This window comes from Typopeltis vanoorti, chromosome 18, assembly GCF_054136105.1.
Source record: "Typopeltis vanoorti isolate ZY-2024b chromosome 18, IOZ_Tvanoo_1.0, whole genome shotgun sequence".
NCBI classification, from domain to species: domain Eukaryota; kingdom Metazoa; phylum Arthropoda; class Arachnida; order Uropygi; family Thelyphonidae; genus Typopeltis; species Typopeltis vanoorti.
Window position 1 is genome coordinate 28,031,072 of NC_143566.1, and position 22,466 is coordinate 28,053,537.

A 22,466-nucleotide genomic window follows, 5' to 3' on the forward strand; every position below is an offset into this window, starting at 1 on the left:
CAAGCAGGTAGAGGAGAAGACGCACGTAGTATAGTGACTTTAAAGTCTTAGTTGCCTAAACCTTAAACCAACTTTATTCCACCTTATTCTTTGTAAACATAGCTTCCATTGCACATTTCTAATTGTACAATTTTATATCTTCTTCGTTGCTTTTTGGATGATTAATTTAACGCTTCCACGGTAAAGAACCGCTTCCACTTTCTGTTGCTCATTGGTTGGTTAAAGGACACAACACAATTTTTCCTTGTAGGTCGTGACTGGACACCTTGAAGCAAGCTGTAAGTTTACATCCAAACAGAAACAGTTGTCTGGTTGCCGATGGCAATGAATGATGTATTTCTAACGTTCCCATCATATCCGTTCGGTCGAATTCAGTTAGACAACAAAGTCGTGGAGTAACATTTAATTTTAAAGCTTTAAAATAGACCGACTGGACTTGACTAGATGGACGAAATTAGATTTCCAGAAGGGGAAAGAAAACGATGCCTTCACCCTCTGGGACTTCCATCGGATAATTAGAGGACAGGGATAAGAAATGAATCTTGCGCCATGTTCCCAGAAAAAAAAGGGGGGGGGGAAGAGAAACAGAGAGAGACAGACAGAGCGAGATAGAGAAAGAAAGAGAGAATATGTTGCCACGATCTAGTTTTACAAGAAGTGGACGAGAAGGAAAAAAAAACATCTCAGAAGAACCGGAACCTTGGTGCTATTAGATATCGCGAAGTCTCCCGTCCGGCTTTCCACAATTTCCTGCCGCTCCTAATCCGACGCCGTCGGTGAGGACTGGTGTAAACCTGCGACACTTGTTTCCCCCGCCACCGAGGTCTTCGGCGTGCGCGAGGAGGAGGCAGTAAAAGAAAAAGAGGGCGACAAAGACGGGAGTCAAAGAAAAAGAAAGCGAGAGGGCCAACCAGGACACAAGCGCCGAGAATCAGATTAACGGAGTGATCGCCCGCAAACATGACCAGCATTCGATCGTCGAGTGAGATGTAGTGGAAAGCAGGGTTGGATGTTGCACGAGGTGGACGGTCTGCGAATTCCCAATACTGATCCCTTTGATTTGTAGAAACAAAACACGATGTTCACTGTTTCGTCTTCTTATCTACGTGTGCCCTCGAAAGTCTTCTTTTCCCCCGTGAGACAGACTACCGTACTCTTTTTTTTTTCGAGCCAACCCCTGACAGTTATATTTGTTAGGATGTAATGGTTATAGAATGTTCTTTTAAAGTTTTTTTAGAACAATGTTTCTGCCACTCTTCTTGAAATCTTGAGTAGAATATGTACGTATTCACGTTATAACAGTGGAGTTTCTTGTAAATGCACGCTAAACTCTTCAAAAATAAACATACGATTGCATTCCTGTATTTGAAAGATGTCATCGAAAATATCACATTTTTAACTTGAAAGATGTCATCGAAATTTCGGCATAAAAATGTCACATTTTCATGATTGTTTAGATCTTTACAACTCACATTCTCTTGTGGGATTGAACCTCAAAAACATTTTAAAAAAGTTTTCAGCTAGTGCGCATACTCAAAAAATCGTTATATACGATTCTTTAAATTTTTTCTGTTTAATCTAAAAACTGTTAATAAATTACACAAAAATTTTATTTTTTGAATTATCTGTTGAAAGAACAATTTACTTGAACTTGAAAATAAAAAAGGTCTAAAACCTCATATGTAAACTATATCCATTCTTTCATTGTAGGGTTCGTATTGTTGTCATCATTTTTACATCAACAATGAAATGAATCTGAATCTTTCAGTAATTCCATTGTTGCACTTTGTTGAGTTGTATTGTTGACGTTGTTTTTAATAATAATAATAACGCTTTTCATTATTTGAATATTATTTTCAGTGTTGGCATATTTTGTTTGTTTTTTAGCGTATTTTTTACTTTTTGAGTGCTGGCGTTGGTTAACATCATCATTTGATCAAATCCTGGATTAGTTGTATACAAAATTAAACATTATATAATCATACAAAATAAATTGGAGAATACGTCTGAAATTTAGTGACAAACTCCTTTTTTGTCAGTTTTTTTCTAGAAAACATGCCTACAGGATTTACCATATAAGGTAGATTATCATTTCCATACCTATTAACAGCGAACGAAAACAAATTCCGAAGCGCCATCTACATTAGTGCAGGAAATGATGTCTTGATAAATTGCGTGACTCCATGGTCTCCTCCCTCCCCCCCTCTCTAACTTTCCGTAGAAAAAGAGACTAAATGGTAGTCAGATTGAAGCTTATCAAGAAATTTATCTTCGCGTAGAGAAGTTGAAACCTTAGGTCCCATTTCCTTATCCATTAGATCGCTGGAGTAGGGATATTTACAATTCATGAATCCAAGGCTGGCGTAAGGACGTTTGCAAGTAATTTAGATGTAGAAAAAGCAGTTTCTGAAGTTGGCGTCATTTGAATTTGGCCTTTTATGTCCTATTTCAGTACATCAATAATTAAATAACTTGTCCAATTTGGTATTTTTTTACCCTTTTAATTTTTTCAAATCCGGATGTTGTGAGATTGCACTTACCCTGCATGTTCCGTATGTGAGGATGCGTGTGGGCATCCAAAGTGGGTTTCGCCATTCCAGCAATCGCATTATGAGGATAGCCTGGAAAAGAAAAATACAAACTAAAGTTTTTTTTTGCTTAATTTTTTCCACATCACAAAATAGACTAAGAGGTCATTTGCATATTTATATTAAGGTATAGCGACGTAACAAATTAAAAACGACAATTATTAATTGTTTTAGAGCTCGTCACTTGGAAAAATATCAATCCTTCATACTTTTCCATGCGTATTCTGGTTTTGATTCTCTACGTTTCAAGCCCTTTTAGCTCTTCGTCACTTTCTATTCACTAATGTTCGTAATCTTCAGAAAACGTTTCATAAAAAAAAAAAAGATAAAGATTTTGGTATTTTTAAAAAATAATTAAAAAACTTAATATTTCTTAAAGTAAGCATTTGTGGAAGTGATAGGTCCTTTTAATGTCAGTGAAATTAACAGAAAACTACTAAAATAAAAAAAATGCACCAAAAGTTTTTTCCAATATAAAATGTTCCTAGGGGAGTTGAACCTTGGAGGGTAATGGATGGCAATGCTAGCCAATGAAGTTCTGAGGCTCGGCTATTGCTGTTACCCTCCTGCCATGATCAGAGCTTTAATAGCTCAATAACACCTTATCCTTACATTGTCCTCTACAGATATGAAAAGCATTCTTGCTTCGTCCCTTTAAACCAGTCCTTATAAGGACTATAAGGAAATTGGGATAAAAAGTGGTGTGTACATGTAAATCGGTAAAGCCAAACGGTTGCTACGAAAAATTTGCAACGTTTATTTCAGGTTAAAATAATGTAATAGATACGATATTCAAAATCCGCGAGATGGGCAACCTTACACATCAGTCTCCCTTTATTCGCGGGCGATACGCTCCAAGACACCGCACGAATAATACCAAACCCTGTATAATACTACGTATTTTTCTATACATACATACCTATGATAAAGTTTAATTTATAAATTAGACACACTAAGAGATTAATAACAATAACTAATAATAAAATAAAATAATTATAACTGTAACATATGACTTTATTATATATGACTGTAATAAAGTCATATGAATGGAATCAGCCAATTGCCAGCGTCACTACTCTTACACTTTGGGCATACCATAAGGGTACATGAACGCAAGCACTGCGATACCGCGGCAGTCGATCTGATAACCAAGAACTACTCAGAACGGTTCACAATTCCAGATATTGCTGATTTCCGAAAGGTTGCGAGGAGCGTGTAGCTTTTTCCACCTTTTCAACGAGTTGCCCTGGTGTTGGATTACCTCTGGGATCAGCCGAATTACTAAAAGAAAGAGCGGCCATACGGCTTTATTTCGGTGATGTAAAATTACATAGGAAAAGTGGATATTAAGAATCCAACATTATTTCAAAGCCGAATGTTTGTAGTGACTATGAAAGTTTCGTAAGTTGACCTTGACCTTTCGTAAGTTAATATCTTCGGACCGGGGTTGACCGCGGATAACTGAAACCGCGAATAGCGAAACCGATAATAAGGGGGAGGATGAATAAGATAATATACATATTATTGCATCTCCTGGAGATTCTTTGTATACGTGCAATAACAAATGTTAGAGAAAAACCCAAGTGTAGCGCTTAACTGGTAGATCAACGCTGTACTTATAAATGCACATTGAAAAATTATTTGTAAAGCAAACGCCACTTTTGCATTGTGTTAGATATTTTTAATTTTATGATTACGTTTTGTACTCCATTCTCCCTTTAAAAAAATTAGCAAATGCCACTAAGACTTCCATTTATTCCGTACAATGACACAATTTTTCACTGACTAACCCTTAGGTGTTGATTTCGCCTTAAATTTTCTATTTTCACAATGAGGTATTTTACTAATGACTTACGCACTCAATTTACTTAGTATTCTGTTAACTACAATCTGAGCTTGTTCTGAGTTCTCAGAGTATAATTTTTTTTTTGTTTATCTCACTGAAATTAAAGTAGAATAAAAAGTTAAGTATCCATCCACATTCCGGCTCTTATCTGTAATAGCTGTTGTTGATGCTTGGGATTAGAACGCAATTGTGGTTAGAAAAAATAAAAGGATTGCAAATTTTCAAGTTCAGCCTCACATTTACTCTATATTAATTTGAGCTGATTTCAAGAAGGCCGATTATATTATCGTAATGTCCCTCACCAGCCAATATATATTAAACAAGAATTAATTTCGAAGCGAGTGGACTTCGATATGTATTGAGGCAAACTGAGACAGAACCACAGCATTGATTCCGAAATCGATTACAGACAAATCTGAGTAGCATATCTCTAGTTCGACATATGTAATTAAGATAACTATGAAAAGGGAACGCGATTAGTATTCTCCCTTGATTGTATCTAATGATGGAGCGTGTTGTGGTACTTTCCCCCAAGAGTTTAACAATAGGTCAGTTCCTGGGAAGATTCTCTACAGAGCCATTCAACCAGGATGTTGTGTCTAGATTGGGTTATTGGGGAGAGCATGTATCCTTGTTATGGGGATAAAGATAGAAATCCTATAGAGAGTTCAATCCGTTATCGTATATGCATTCGGGGTTGGTAATTGTCAAGTGATGATGACACATGAATTAATCGGCAGTACATCTCCGTATTCAGGTTAAGCAGTACTCCATTGTTTGCTGGTATTCGAAAGCAAAAATTCACTACACTCTATGCGAGGAAAAATGAAGTGACCTTAAAATGTCGTTTCGCTATAATGTGAACTCATCAGTATGCCCAGTTAAGCTTTCATTGTATATGTTACACAAATAATCGGTAAAATTTCACTATCACTTTACACTCACGTTTTTCTAGATGAAAAAGAAAAGATAATTTAAACGCTTTTTTAAAGTTTTATTTAATAGTCAGGCGTACAGTGAACAAAAGAGTTTCAGAAAAATGATGGGACGCAGTAACAGCGAATGGAGATGAACCAGATTAAAGCATATAACAAGCGAGTTCAATGAAAGTCCAAGTGATCTCATAAAGATGAAGACTGCAAGCAAAGACTTACCGGAAACACCGAACTTAGGTAGTCGTTTTACTGATAACCAACGGTTTGGCTCGAAGAATTTATCGATCAGTTTCTTGATTGATAGATTCGCTTGGGGGTCATTTTACGATACATAAAGATAGACGGGACTGATAAATGAGATATTATTAGTAGCCACATACACACTCGTTTCGAAAGCAGACTGGAATAGAGGTCGAAGACTGCATTAAACAGAAAGAGGGGTGGGAAAGACATAAATAATACGACAACACGACACTTGAAATATTGGGAGATTGAAATTGAAGACGTTAGTGAGCTGCACGTTGAGGGTTTAAAACAGGAAAAGGAAGTAAATAGCTTCTGATAAAAATGTAGCATAAGCAGACGCAGAACAGATGCAGAAAAGTGTATAGAAAATAAAGAGAAGAGGAGATTTTTTATTGATAAAAGTTCCTATGAATAAACGGTTGGAAACGAGAGAGAGAGAGAGAAAGTTCGAAGTTATCCAGATGAGACAGTCGTTGACGTACGAGATACTGATAGAAGAAGACTGTTTTGTAAACATTAAGTTTTTGAAGATCTTCGGAGAGGAATTAAACTAAGATGATGGATTTTTCTTTGGCAATCGCTGATTACGTGAAAAGCTTCCAAGTGGTCAATGGATTGTTGATTGGCTCTTTGTTATTTTACTAAGTACAGCGATAGGTTGGTGAATAAGCTGATTATAAGAGAAATGGAATGGTTATTTTAGAGTTGAAGCGAGAATAGTTGGCTATACACATTATTAAGCTGGTCGGATGTACCTGACTTAGAGACCAAATCCTTCTGCTTTGGCTGCAGGTGAATAAATACCCTTCGACTCTTTTTAGAATTATTAACGTTACACTCAGTCTTAATCATGATTTTGCTATACGCATAGTAAGATCGTGATGAATGACGAAACACTGTTAAGGGAGAGGATTTTCTTCAAAGCTAAATTTATACAGAACTTGTAAGACTATATGTTTCTAATATCTGTTATGTTAAATCATTTCTCACCCTTATTCGACACATTAGTTTTTATCAGGTTTAAATTATAACTAAATCTTTCTTATAAAACAAAATGATTAGCAGAGGTTTATCAAGTGTTAAATTACAGTACGATGTTATGTGAATGAGAAAAATATTAAAACTCCTAAGGGGGGATTGAGAACATTTAAAATAGGGTGCTGTTGACGACCACTAAAGATGCCATACAGTGGTCATGTCACAAATGTTGAAGTAAGAAAAAGAATCTTCTTTTGTCGGTCCAAGGGGTTAACATCTTATCGGAGGAAACAGGCTTGGTCGTATCAGCAGATCTGATAGCCTTCAAATGCAGTTTTTTTTTAATCTAAGCCTTATAAAGTGAAGGAACTATATACGTTCATCTAGAGCAGACGTTTACAAACATCCATGCCCTCTTGGATGAGTGTGATATCCACTTGGCCAACCGAACTTCTTCACGGGCGTATTCGAGAGACTGGAAAAAGAGACAAATTTATAATAAACTGGATAGACAGTATAAAACAATTGGATAGGTGCTTTACTAAATCGAGAATTGAATAGGATATTTCTGTGAGGGAAATTTCCTGATATGTACTCTAAGGGGAATTAAGGAAACATGAAGAAGAATGCTCTATCTGAATATGTGCATTATTATAATAGCAAGTATGATGGGGGATCCAGCACATGTATGTGAAGTATGTTTAAGGTTGAGGAAATAACTGGGTTTCGCCATTCGGACTCAGAAAATGAACTGGTGAATAAACGTCTAGTGGGTGGCTTTTTTACCATGTAACAATTTTTGAAACGTACACTTCTAAGGGACAGGCAAAAAGAAACCAGTTTGATTTACTACAGAAAATATCCAAATGCTTGACACAAAGCTGGAAGACTATTTCTAGTATCGTGCACGGCAACAGTTCTGATATCTCCTAGGATTGACACACGCCGGCCACTGAATTAGAAATCTTTATGCAGGTGTATGTAAACGTCACTTACGCAGCGTATATGCAAAATACTTTATCACGTGCGTCACCACGTGTTCTAGGCAACTATTTAAGAATGATGGTTGGTTTCCCTTTGCCTTTTCAGACTGTAAGTGGCTTTGTAGGCATTGCCCACAAAGTATTCCTGGTGAGGTTTTTACAGAGTAGATCACCATTGCTTTCCCCAACCCCCCAATTTTATTCGGGCTCAGGACCGGCATATTTCTGGGACGTTATTACTGTAATCCATGTGTGTGTTCACAAGGCCGGTTCGCCTGTTCTAGGGAAATAAAACCCCGAGTTTCCGGGTGAAAAAAACTCTCCACCTCCGTATGAGACCGGCTAACTCACCTTTAGTCGAAAGAGACCAGATAAAGGTTCCTCACGTCACTGACTGGAATCGAATCCAGTTCTTTCCAACCAAAGGGCTTCGTCTATACTGACCGAGGCTTTAACAATGATGCTGGTCAGTAATAGTCAGTAGTGTTGATCACAATGGGAAAAACAAAGGATATTTCGGAGTTCAATAACAGGGTGTACTGTAAGCACCTGTCTTGCTGGAGACACGACTTTGAAAACAGCAGAACTGGCTGGTTTCTCAAAAGATGAAACACCCGGGATCTCACTTTTGAAATCCAGATCCGCACTAATAAATTACAGCTATTGTGGTCCTATTAACTTCTGTTTAGCTGTAATTAAACAACAAATGTCGACCACGTTGAGTGTTTACTCAGTGGGAAAATAACCCACCATTGCCTTTTCTAAGAAGTGTAGCTGTGGTCATAACACAGTCTGTTAGGAACAAGATCTGAGAAGGCTTGTACGGACAAACAGAACTTCCTGTGTAGAGTAATTTACCGAAGCATTTAATGAAGGCCTAGCCCATATCTCACTTGACTATGCGCAGGGAATAGAAGAGGGTCGGTATTGGCATTCATATGTTTACACTAAAATAAAAATTTTTAATTCAGTGGCCGGTATATGCAGGAAGCATTCAGAATCATATAAAATCATTACTGTACTGGGGTCGTATTCTTTTAGGGATTTTACCAACAACTGGAAATGACTATTGAATTAAATATGCAATCCTCCGTTAGCAATGTGTTCCGGCTTCTCGTGGATTTCACTCTCTCCCTATTCCTCGTTCTGCGAATTAATTATTTCCAATTTCTTGAAAAGAGCTACAAATTTCACACCCCCTAATGTACAATGAGTAGTACAGAACTCCTAAACTTTCATAACCTTTTACGAGGCGTTAGAGTTCCACTTTGCCAACATCACAGCGATATAAATCAATTGTGCCGTAAAGTTTTAATGGAAAAATCTGTAGGTTTTGGTTTCCTGTAGGGAGCGCGAGTCGATTACTGTAGTCTAGTTTCTGCTGACACCATCAAACCCACGAGCACGATAATGTAAAACAAGTCTGCACAATATCCTGGATCATGTAATGTTTACATTTAGCGCAATTAATGAACGTTGAAGCGACCGACTAGCACAAAAGCATCTACAATTACGACAAGATGTTGCGATGCAGACCAGATCCGCACTAATAAATTACAGCTATTGTGGCCCTGTTAACTTCTGTTTAGCTGTAATTAAACAACAAATGTTGACCACGTTGAGTGGAGTATCCCAGTCATTAGAACAACCAGGCAAATGTTCCGCGAGCCATCACGTGGTATAATATGCTTACGCAACAATGTGCAGTAAATGAGTTAATCTCCCGTTAGATAGAGGACAGAAGAGACAAATACAATGTACGGTTATCATTAATATTCTGCGTTATTACTTTGGTGTCAGTCTCGCTGCCGAGCCCCGCCAATCAGAGCAAAGTTCAGCCGCCATTACCACAACTTCTTTGTCCGGCATGCATTAATTGGTACCCTTTAATTAGCATTTTGTGGGTAGATAACTTAATGTGACAGTAAGTACTGATTAAGAAACAAGCTCATATACTTGTAATTAGCGTCAGAAAAGATGCGTAAGATGAGGATCATCAAAGATGTGATTTAGAAGATATTTCTTTGTATTGACTGTTTATATTTAGATATTTACTATTAATGACTTCTCAAGAATAAGAAAAATGAGTTTTCACAGTTATAAAATTATTTCAATTTATTTAATTTTCTGTTGTTGGATCTGACGAGTCGCAATAAGAACAAAACAGCAGTACTGTAATAAAATTCCAGAAGTAAAGGAACTTATTGAGATAATGTAACAGAATCTATGTATAAACATACCCCAATATTACAAACTTTAAATTTTTTTAAGCGAAGATCTGATCTTAGAAGAATCAAGTTTCTATTTATTTCTCTATTTCAGCTTTACTGAGGCCTCTGAAATTCACTCTAATTTTTCCGCATTTTTCAACAGTAGCCTTCCTTGATTACAAGAAGATAATCAAATTAGATTGAGATTACAAATAGCACAACGGTTTTACATTCATACAGTTTACGTAATGATATATTTCCATTCACCCACATATCTGTTTTCTATAAATTGTAACGATTATCCCGTCTCTTTTCGCTCGCTATTGTTATTTCTAATGCGTAATGAGATGACTCTTAAATGCCCTCATTATATAAGTGAACAGAATACCCATTCGATGATACTATAATATAGTTAAAATCTCTTCGTCTAAGGTTTCCGATGTTAAGTTCTAATGACTGTATTAGAAGATGGAAAATCATGATTTCAGTTCTTTCACAAAAACGATTTTATAAAACCAAAAAGGAGGATAAAAACTTTAATTCATATTTGTATTACAAGTTCTTCTATTGAAGTTGATAAAGTTAATATCTGTAAAAGTGAAGGTTTCCATCAACTATTATTATTAACCCCCTTTAAATGTCGCTTCCTCGCATATCTCCAAGAATGTGCAGAGAAAGCATTCCAATGAAAAATGCGTATAACGAATAATATTTAAATCCGATAAAAAAAAAGTATATTTCTTAGACAAAGATTAAATAAAAATAATACAAATATTTTAAAAGAAGCCAAGAAGGATGAATAAATTTAATGAAATATTGAAAAACCATCCACTGGAGCGAAAGAAATCACATGACTTAATTTCATAGAAAAGAGATGATGATATTGATATTTAAACTGCTGTTTCTCTTATGGAATTCTTGTCCATAGGGAGATGTTGCAACTATAAACACTCCAGAATCAATCTCAAAAGTGGAAGAGATATTAATATAACAGTAGTTATGGAGAATGGACACTTTCTCACATTTCTTGCTCTTTATTTAAAAAAAATTGAAGCAGCTTTTCTGTACTAAGAAAAATAATTCCTGTTCTACGAGGTGCCATATTGTTCCTCACTGCGAATTTTCGCAGCTGGATCATCCGAAGGATAGTCTGTATTTGTTCCATAGACGCCATATTCTGTTACATTCCAAGTTATATTTCTGTTATTTGATGCATAAACAACTCCTCGTATGAAGTGTCAAAATTATCATAATCGAAAATCTTTTGAAATTTTAAAATCAACTTATTGAGCCTCTAAATAATTATTTTTACAGACGAAAGGTTTTAATCTGGTCTGATTTAATTGGGCATCAGACTGTGATCATCATTTATCTCATAAAGAGATGAATGATGATCACAATCTGATGCAGATTCATCATCTTACTTAGAAATCTGAAACACCACGAATATTGCTCGAATTTATGGATTTGACCAAATAGGAGTTCAATTCGGAAGTGATTTTTAGCCACTTCAGATCACCAATTAGTTGGTAGTAATCTAACACCTGGAGATAAAATTCATCTCCCACTTAGACATTTATAAAACATTTAGGTGGCCAACCAAATATCGCACATGTTCTATCGAGATGTGTCCTGGAGAACTGAATAATGAATTTATTTTATAGGAAAAAATATAAAACTTTTTTACAATCGAATAATGAGCTACTTTTGTAAACTTGTTAGCCATTGGTCGTGAATGGTGTCCACTCCCTATGCTCCTCTTTCTTCATCCGCTTATTAGTCCTGTTATAACGTTACCCAATATAGAAGTGAATTAGGATCAGAATTGACTTCTGTTCCTAATTCTGCTGGCAACTCTCCACCTATGTCAGTGGAGAGTCAGAAAATGTTAGTTAGTTTGGATTGGTTGGATTCACTTCAGTTATAAATTATAACCTTTAAACCCTTTACAAATTTATCATCTTTTTGCCAGAATCAAAAGTATCTTCCTCAGACAAACCTATTTATATTCAACCTATTTTTAAAAAGGGAATAAAAATCTGCCCTATAGCTATTGCCCATTTGAAACCCTTTAACTATTAAGATTTCCTAATTTGTTCATCTGTAGGAAACTTACAAACTTCACAAAGACTCCAGCGCCCCTTCTGACATTTTAAAGTGTATTTCATCGTGCTATAAAAGTGAACTCTCTAAATAATTGCGGTCTGTCAATTTTTTTCTTCTGTATGCTAATAGAAAAAAAAAAGGCAATTGAGATTTCATGTGATTTTCTTTCAACTGTTTGCTATTAAATCTGCACCATTCCATTTGCAGTTATTTTATTTAATATTTTTACTACACTTTATCCGTTGAGTAGAAGTGCTATGTGCATTACAGTGATGAGAACGTTGTTCTTTTTCTTTATTATTTGACGATCCTTGGTACACAATGTTTCGAATATTAACCAATTGTTATTTGCAGAGTCTTCGTAGCTTAGTCGGTATAGACGAAGTGCTTTGGTAGGAAAGACGACATGAATTAGAATCGCTCAAAAGAAAGGAAAGGAAGAACCTGGGGTTTTATACGGTCTTATACAGGGATAGAAATGTTTTTCCTCCTGGTAAAGGTCTTTCCTCCTACCGGAGTTTTCATCCCTCAAACAGGAAAACATGTCCTGTAAATATATCTACAGACACAGAATACGTACTTAGCGGGATACATAAGAGGAATGGGAAGCCGACAGCATTATAAACTACCTAAATCTGGGGACTCAGGTCCTCTTTGATGAATGTATTGATATTATCCAGAAATATGTCGTTTCCTGACCATTAAGTTATTCCGATGCCACCTCAAATCCCTTTCATAAAAGGGATCTGTTTACCTTTACTTATGTTGGATAAATCATTTACATAGTATAATTAGAAGAATGGCAGATGCCGTTTAAACTGGAAAGACTTAGGTTGCAGTATCATCTTAAGATGCTAAAAGCATTTATAAGCTCTTTTATAATTAACCGTCCTCATATGTGAGAGGACAATATATTTGAAACTATCCTCTCTTCCAGAAGAACAGGATAGCACCCTATAGTTGTATGTTGCCTTGGCAGTATATATATAAAGAGCGTTTCGTTTAGTTAACGACCTATCTATCATTGATTCATTCCCCCCCCCCCTATTACACAGGCATTTTTTCTTTGTAGAAGTTTTCTTAACATTTTTTTCATCCCACCTGCGAATCATCAATTCACAGTTCAGCTTCAATTAACTACCAAAACTTTTTATTTTTGTCCTTAAACACGACATTTACAATCTACATTACTAAAATAAGAGTGTAAAAGGCTTAATTCTGTCGTAAATAAGCTAATTATAAAAATATATCTATTTTAATTATATAGCCAGTTTAAATTTTTCTCAGAGCTTATGAGAATATAACCTTCGGCATAGGAATTACCTTGGTTAGCACTAATTAATAGGCATGAAATTCAACTCAAGAATCCATAAATTCACCTTTGATTAGTGAATTTAGTGAAGTTTCTTTAAAAAGAGCCAAACAGTCATATTTTCATTAAATTCTCAGGATAATTTTAATTAATCTATAGAATTAAAAGACATATATAATATTATTTTAATAAATAATTAATTTTGCAGAATAAGGCAGATTTATTCTTTAATTTTAGTAATTTTTTTCACACCTATCATAAGTTTATTTATAAAAAATATAATCATCAGGCATGTGGTTGCCGAGATAAGAATAGCACCAAAATAGCACCAATGTAGCTAATGCATGTCGTACGAGGCGACTAAAATTGGTACCCTTGGAGGGTAATGGATGGCAATGCTGTAGCGAATGAAGTTCTAACTGAGGCTCTGCTATTGCTGTTACCCTCTTGCCATGATCAGAGCTTTAATAGCTCAATAACACCTTATCCCTATATCAGAGCTTTATAGCTCAAGAACACCTTATCCTTACACTGTCCTCTACAGACAACAGGGAATATGAAAAGCAATATTGCTTCGCCACTTTAAGCCCGTCCTTATAAGGACGGAATATTAAATGGAGGGAATTGGTGAAGGACCCTTGGATGGCAATGCTGTAGCCAATGAAGTTCTAACTGAGGCTTTGCCATTGCTGTTACCCTCCTGCCATGATCAGAGCTTTGTATAGCTCAATAACACCTTATCCCTACACTGTCCTCTACAGATAACGGGAAGATGAAAAGCATTCTTGCTTCGCCCCTTTAAGCCAGTCCTTATAAGGAATATTAAATGAATCGACCGTGAGATGCGGTGATCCAGTGCCATCCATTACCCTTGGAGGGTAATGGATGGCAATGCTGTAGCCAATGAAGTTCTAACTGAGGCTGGGCTATTGCTGTTACTCTCCTGCCATGATCAGAGCATTAATAGCTCAATAACACCTTATCCCTACACTGTCCTCTACAGATAACTGGAAGATGAAAACCATTCTTGCTTCGCCCCTTTAAGCCAGTCCTTATAAGGAATATTAAAATGTAGATAGATATCTCTTTTATAATATTGAAGAATAGGATGTTAAAATGTAGATATCTCTTTTGGATTATCATATTGAAGAAGAGGATAAGAACATCGCATGACATAGTTATAATTCTCTAAAGGTGAATCTATACGAATATTAATCTATTTGATAATATAAAATCCAAAACAGTGACTATTTAAGCCTATACGGTTTGGTTCAAATCCAAACCAACCAACAGTCACAAAAGAAAGATTTTATTTGGAAAAAACCGTATTAAAGAAAATTGTCAATTAACCTAGCATTACGCTTTCGTGCAGTTCATGATACTTCTAGGAAATGGGGGGTTAGAGTAATAGAAATGGGGAGGGCGACTAGCTTTTGCACTTTTGTAAAAGTCATAATGTAGAGGAAATAAGAGATACCGTCAATCAGATAGCGGCTAAAGCACAAATAGAAGAGTTAGGCTAAAAATAAAACCCACTTTGGCAATGGCATAACCACAGATAATAACAAATGAATGGGATTCCCATTCATCACTCAGCTGTGCATAAAGAAGATGAGTGAACTCGCGGAAGTCAGCAAGTACATAAATGGGCGAATTGTTCCATTTGTTGGAAGACAAAAACAGCATGGCTAATGTACACTCGACAATCAATAACGCGTGTTCGAAATGACTGCCGAATTGTAAGCACGTTTCACCGTTATATATGTTTATCTGAATCAAATACGGAGGGTTTTTTTCGGTCCGTTTGTTAATTAGGCATCTCTGTAGATGACTGGTTAATCACAACTTAAGCCTATAATATCGGGGTAAGTTTTTTCCTTCTTCTTCGATAGAAGACAGTGCATGAATCTTCTCGTGCTAAATAAGCGAAAGAATACTCAAATGGCGACAGAAAATAAATTACGAAAAGCTTTTAAAGGATCGAAATGGAAAATCTGTTTTTTATTCGGAAATTAGAGAGAATTAATTACAAATCTGAGGTTGTTTTTGTGCTGTTGTAGCAACTATTGATGTGGCATTAGCGTGCTGTGTTTGCACAGTTTTTGACTCGGTATTTATCCTTTTTTTTGTTTCCATTAAGTATCGAATGTGTTAGAGACTTTACATCCCTTTTGTGGTTCTTTTTCAGGAGGGTTTAGTTCAAGACAGGAGTTTAAACATTGGCAATTGAATTTCGTACAATAAGTGCTTTGAGAAGTGCCCATTTAAAAGTTAATCAAAATATATTTTTCCTTATAAGAAATGTGTAATTTGCCCAGACTATTTGGTCATAGTAATGTCGTGAGTAATTAGTAGAAGATCGAGTATGGATCTCGAGGACTCTTTAGAGAGAACGACCGTATTTTGCCTTCGTTTTTGTCGTTGAAGAAACTAGAATATTGGCAACAGAAAAATCCCATAAAATTAGTAGAAGGTTGGTAGCCATTTTTTCCTTGTAAGAAAATACTTTTTTTAAAATAGTGCTACGAAATTAAAGCTCTAAGGAATAAAAAAAAACATTAACGTCTTCAATAATGATCAGGAATTTTACTACTAAAATAACAAAAGGTGATTATAATAATCTAGAAGAATACTGGTGACATTTAAATTAGAATCGTGATCTAAATGGCAAAATGAGTACTGGTTAAGAAATCCAAGATGTTTTAAAGAATAACTTGAGTTTCCTTACAAGACTATCCAAAACATTTAGAAGTATTTTGTCTTACAAACTCATCAGTACTATGACACAATATCTTCTCCTTAAAACCTACACAAACTGAGAAAACCCCGTGTCTTCACAAACAGCCAAGATGCTGTTTTAAACTGCATTCTAAAGAAATGTTGTCCGGTTTGTTTCCCATCTGCTATTTGAATGCGATTTCCATCCACGAAATGTTTATTTGTCAGCCTATAGTACATTCGTATCGCAGGTGGATAAAGGATTTTTTTCGTATTTTTATTTACTTTTACATAGTTTGCAAACCTTTCTCTAAAGACCAAGCATAAAACTTCTTCAAGCCACTTCAAGCCTCCAATAAGCAAGTTTGTGGGCTCATTCCAAGCGAGCGATGAAGTTGGTCGGCAGATATTTCGTGACCAACTAGAGGAGAAATAATACTTTGGGGTATTGTTTCTCCTCTAATATTTATTACGCCACAGATGTATCTCACTCCATTGAAATATTAGAGATACTTCACGAGTATATCTAGAAGGAAAGTAACGATGTTTGTCAACACACTCCTGTTTACGTTTTCGTCAATCTCTTTCTTTCTCGCCGAATATTTTATTGGGATGGCCCATAACTTATTTATGAGTTAAGGTTTGAATTTCGCCCCGATCGCATTTTTTCTCACTTGGAGTCCACACTCAAATCTCTTTCCTCTCGATTTTCACAGTTGTGTTTGTTATCGACTGATATTTCTTTGAGTATTTGGTTGTAGTAACTGGAAAAAGTATTTTTGTTCGTAGGTAGGGTCAGAGCTTATAACTAGTGAAATCACTTATCACTTGCGTAGTGGCAAGTGTATATGTAAATATATAGAAAGAATTTCATGCATCCTTACTTCTGTCCTGATTATGCATAGAGCAAAATGTTATTACACTTTCGTATCTGTTTGAATGCCCAGCTGTGATCAAATTTACTTGTGGAGTAGATTGATTGAATTCAATTATATATTTGCCATTTTATATCTGTCGTAGGTATGCATTACTCGCAGATATTATTTAATGAAGGGGGAAAAGAGAATAGGAAGAATGTAAAAAAGGGAAAATAAAGCAAAGATAATAAAAACATGAGTGATGGAGTCAATAATAAAAACTGGATAAGTAAAACGAAAGAAGAAAATAACCGGATGAAGAAGGAAGAAAGATACAACAAGAAAAATAACTCGATGCAGAAGGAAGATGATGATACGACAAGAAACATAACCGGATGAAGAAGGGAAGATGAAGACACAAAAAGAATAACCGGATGAAAAAGGGTAAGATGGGTACAGTGGAAGACCAAACATGCAGATGCTAGAAACACTACTTCTGAACAACAGGGAAGAGTACGCACGACCAAATGAAAGAAGAGAAAAACAGAAAGAAAAAAGGGGGAGCAACATAAAAGCCTAATTATATCGAGCAACTGATCCAATTGTTTCACATCTTTTTTGGTGAACAGGACAGCACGCATCACTAGCTTGGCTAAATGGTGTTTTCCTCCACACCGGAGCCGTGCAAAGAGGTAGAGACAATGGAACTTTCTCGGAGTTTCAACAGAGCCATGTGCACACTAAAAGCTTGTGTCGGCCTTATGTCTGCTGTCCGTAAAAAACGTTCACTGCTTCCTTCATGGTCCGCCTGTCCGGTATTTTGTACGTAATTTATTGAGTCATTGCTTTCGGGAGTCCGTCAGTTGAGAAAGCATTTTGAGAGAGCGCCACGTGCTGACGGTGACACTACATGCATGCACACGAAAACCTTTTTTATGTCGCTGTCGACTGTATTGACCCCCATAATTGTTCTATACACAACGAAAAATGAAAACAAAAAAAAAATAATAAAAGTGTCGACTAGTCACGGAGCGTAAGATAGAGAAAGGATATGTAAAGTGCAAGTTCCTCTATAGGTCTTGAGGTCTCTGTTGAATCACAATTTACCCTTGAACTAAAAGTGCATCCGGGTTCTTTGGCTCGGTTTTGTTAAGTACACAATGCCTCGCACGTAATGGACTTCCCAGCATCCCGCTTCTATTTATTAGGGGCGTAAATCCGAGTAATTGTTACCTGGCTGCTTTGGTCAAATATTGACCGTGGTAGTAGCTTATATGAAATGATCGCATGTTCGTAACTTCGTCACAGAACTTGGACACTTCAATATTTTGAATTGATTGGCATAGTACAATCTTGTGTAACAATGATGATCGATGAAAAATATTCATGAATTTATCAATGAGCTGATGTACAATTCTTTTTATGCACACTTCATTATAACCCAGTCAGAGTTGAATTGCAATCATCCGTAGAAGATGAATCTTTAGATGTTGCTATCGGCACTCTTCATCCAGATGCAATAATTGGTATGCAGATAGCGTGGAAATGGACAATTTTGCAATTATTTTAATAGGTAGTATGTTTAGCATAATTATCTTAGTGACATCCGTAATCCAAAGATTTCAATTCACGGAGTTAATTTTCGACTTTTAGGTAGGGTGAGTACTTCTAAATGATCCCTTATATTCTCGTTGTATCTCCTCTGCTATCTTCTATCTCCCCTCCATCCCCAAATCAATGGAAAATATTGTTCCATTGATTTGTTCCTTATATCCATCCCCAAATCAATGGAAAATATTGTTCCCGTTCTACGGGATGTTGCGTTTCTTGTAAATTAAATTATGTATCTCTTCAGTTAGATAAACTGACTTCAGACGAGATCGAAATCTTGTAATATTTGCACCTCGAAGACTTGAAAATCATCTTCAAAGCGAGCGCCTTAATTAAATGGAAATAATGAATGTTCGCACATAATCAATGTGTTTTCCATAATGTTTTAATTCTATAAACAAAGCAACGGGGGTTTATTAAACAAGGACCATTCTTAATAATCATACTACGATAACATCAATCCAGTACCGAAAATTCAAACACCATGTGGATAAATTCACATAAAGTGAATTCCATTGTAACGATGCAAAAAAGACAAAGAATTGGAAACTACAATTACCAATACAATCCAGGATTGTATTTTTAATATTAGTTCATTCTTTCATTAGCTTGAGGAAATGTATGTTGCCATGACTATCATCGAAACCATAGTTAATCTGCAGCACTGCAAGAGAAGCCTCTTCGTAGATTGTCCGCATATATACAGATGAAATTCAACAATGCGAAAAACAATCCTATATAAAACGTCAGCTTTAGATGGACGTTACGTATGCTTTCTAGAATTCTACTGATAAATCAAATAAGCAAGTAGAGGACATAGTTTCTGTGATTGGATGTACCTTGTTAATCTTATGTAGTGAGGTAGGAACCACAAGTAGGAAGAGATAATCGTATACCATGTTCTAGATCAGCTAAATGATAGGTAGGAACCATGAGTCTCTCTTATGATCATTTTAACATATTTTAATCCCCTTGATGAGAATTCGAACAACTTAAATAGAACAGGGTTTTCGATTTTTTTACGCAGTTTTGTGAACCTCTAGTTTTGATGAGGAGGTTTGAAAAAGGCATTTGCAGATTTGGAAGGAATGCGTTTGGTGTAAGGTACTTAAAATCCATGCAAGAATTTTTATGAGGCTTTATAAAGAACTAAAAAAATCTTATAAAGAAGCACAGTTAACTGATTTGATATGCGATATGTCATCCATAAGTATCACGATTTACTTTTGTTTGAGTCAAGGTATTCACTTCTGACTTGATACAGCAAGTCCATCGTCATTGTCGAAACTTTTGCAGAAGTTCCATATTTTGAACCTGGAGAGCATGCCTGTGATTTTCTTTTGAATCGTGACGTCATCAAGTTTTTATCCATTCAGAGCCAAATTTAATTGTGAAAAAAAAACTGTTTCGAAATGCCGATTGAAGCGTCATCCTTTACAATGAATTTGTAATATACATTTCCATTAACGTAAAGAAAGTAATTATTATTAAATCAACAAATTAGTCCGGTGATGCAACTCGTTCAGGCACGAAGATAATGTCCAATTCTTCTAATGATGAGCCTTTTGCTTTCTCTCCAGGTTATGTTCAAGTTTCTGCACTTACTCTACGTCCCTGCACGTATTTTACTTCGACATCTGCTACCACACAGTCCCATATTACAAACTACAACATTGAAATAAATGCTAAAAGATCCGACATATCCTACTCGATTTAAACATAGCTTAGTAGCTGTGGACTGAGTGTAACAATGAGTGTGAAAATATTTTGATCACATATTGTATTGTACAGTACCAATGACGTAACAATACCGTATTAATCTACCGAACTTGATTTCTTTTGGTGTTTTTATGGTGTTTAAGGTCTGTAATTAAGAATTAACATTGTTCTGCGCAACCAGTTTATAATTGTGAACAAAATAAAACGAAAACAAATTAATGAGCTTCTCTCGATTCTTTATTCGAGGGTTTTCGCCGAACGACTATTCTGGAATTATACACAACAAATTCTATGGTTTTTAAAGCAACCAGTGTTATTTGGTTTAGACTAAATCACGTTGGATCTGCACTGAACTAACTCGATTTGGATTAGACTAAATTTTTCCATTTTGCTATTACTTGCGTAAACTTAAGATCACAAAGGGATATTAATACGTGAAGCGACATTTCTTGGATAGAAGTCTTCATATATACTTACATTTTCCAAAAACCTTTCAGGTTCGTCTTATTTCGAAGTTAGTGCGAACGCTAAGATATTGAATCTACATTGTCTTGATGCCTTTTCATGCAAGAAGAAAGGTAAGCCTCACATATTCCAGACTGTGTGATTAGCCGGAATTTTTAAATCTTGTTCAATTGATAATTGGCCCTATATTTTGTCAACTTCCGATGATGCACGTACAGCAGGTTTTCTTTTCATTTAAAGTGTCCATTTCGAATGATTACTCGACCAAAGGAGTATACCCTACCACAGAACATCTTGTACTTCTAATAAACTGCCAAACATAGAAATATTTACTTATTTTGCTAAATATTAGTCCGGTGATGCAACTTCTAATGATATGAAGCCATTTTAAACAGTCGTACTCAATCGCCTACTACGCGAGATGTTTTAGGAGAATAGTGTCCCCCCCCCAGAGCACGTGATAAGATTAGCAACTCATAGATCTTTTAACAGAAAACACGGTGAAATGATTTCCACTTTTACTATCCTAAAGAATTTTCCTGTATATAATACTTTCGTTTCTTTGATTAAACTGGATACGTTTCCAGGGCAATAGTATTCGGCTCACGTCTACCATATGAGTTATAGGGAATATACATTGTCCGTGTATGTTATTACGTCGTCAAGAGCACACTAGACAGTATTGTAGAGTGCTATGCATAGCGAAGGTCTAATTAGTCACTTTATATTTCGCAATGAAACATCACTAAATTTATATGCATCTATTAAATTCGATCTCAAGTGTTTTACATTTGAAATGTTTGTCCCTCTCCTACTCCATACGCTGGTACACTTGACCCTCAATTTTTTTCCACATCTGTTACTCATCCAATATGTATCCGTAGGCGTAAAGACAGGGCTACGTGATCGTCCTGTTTCAACTGATCTCTTGTATAAACAGGCAGGACGCTCTCTATCCCCATTGCAGACCACCCTTATATAGTTGGACCTAAACCTAGTCAATCAATCAACCATTACATTTTTCTCGTGATGACGGCAAACCCCCTGTTGTCCTACGATCAGCTTTATATCGGAGATTCGCGAGTTGGCTGTGAGATGAGTCGTTAGTTATGCATTGTCGCGGTGATTCGTATTAGCTTTCCAGTGAACCGCGTGAATTTCATGCTCGGTTAATATTTATGCGCGATCTTTCTGCGAGAAAAACAAGCAACTATCAGCGATAACATGATTTCATGATTTGCTTCAATGCTCATGCAAATAATAAGGTCCTCTATGTTGATGCTCCAAGCAGCTAACTACATTTCATCATATTATTTGTTGTTAAGAATCGATGAGCAAGTATAAAAAGCAGTGAAATACTAAAATGGCACTCATAGAATGTATGAGGCGAAATCTAAATACAAATGCTTACATTTAAGAATAATATAATACAGCTTGTCAGTGCGCTCTTAAGATAACCGCATTTAATTGGTAGATAAACAATGTGTTTTCCTAGTTTCCACTGCTTGTGTCGCGTGGAGCTTTAAATTTCCATTTGTATTGTTATTGAACAACAATACTGTTATCAGATGTTTGTCAGTAATTCTCTTTTTTCAGCTGTAATATATTTATTAGGAATCTTTATACTGTGAGAGGCGCCATCTTTAGCACCAATGGATCACTTTTATAACTTAACTTTTAATTTCATTTTTTTATCCTCACCAAGTGATTGCCATCTTTTTTGTCTTCCAACAAATGCATTTTCTTTGATTAACTCAAAGAAGCGGTGCATATTTGACTGGAAAAAAAAAACAACCGAAATGGCCTTCTCAGATGATTCACAAGCTTCTTAAGAAGTTTGTGAACCGAGTTAGCAAAAATAACATCCAGACGCTGTTATGGTAATTAACAAA

General features: G+C 35.9%; 1 protein-coding gene across 1 annotated transcript in view; it reads right to left on the reverse strand.

Annotated features, from left to right (window-relative positions):
• Nucleotides 1-22,466, reverse strand: part of LOC150096569 (retroviral integration site protein Fli-1 homolog) — a 164,142-nt gene that overhangs the window by 31,289 nt on the left and 110,387 nt on the right. Inside the window, exon 5 of the mRNA XM_090408640.1 lies at nt 2,541-2,621. Within this exon, the coding sequence (XP_090264766.1) occupies nt 2,541-2,621 (81 nt within the window). The remainder of the gene's footprint in view (nt 1-2,540; nt 2,622-22,466) is intronic.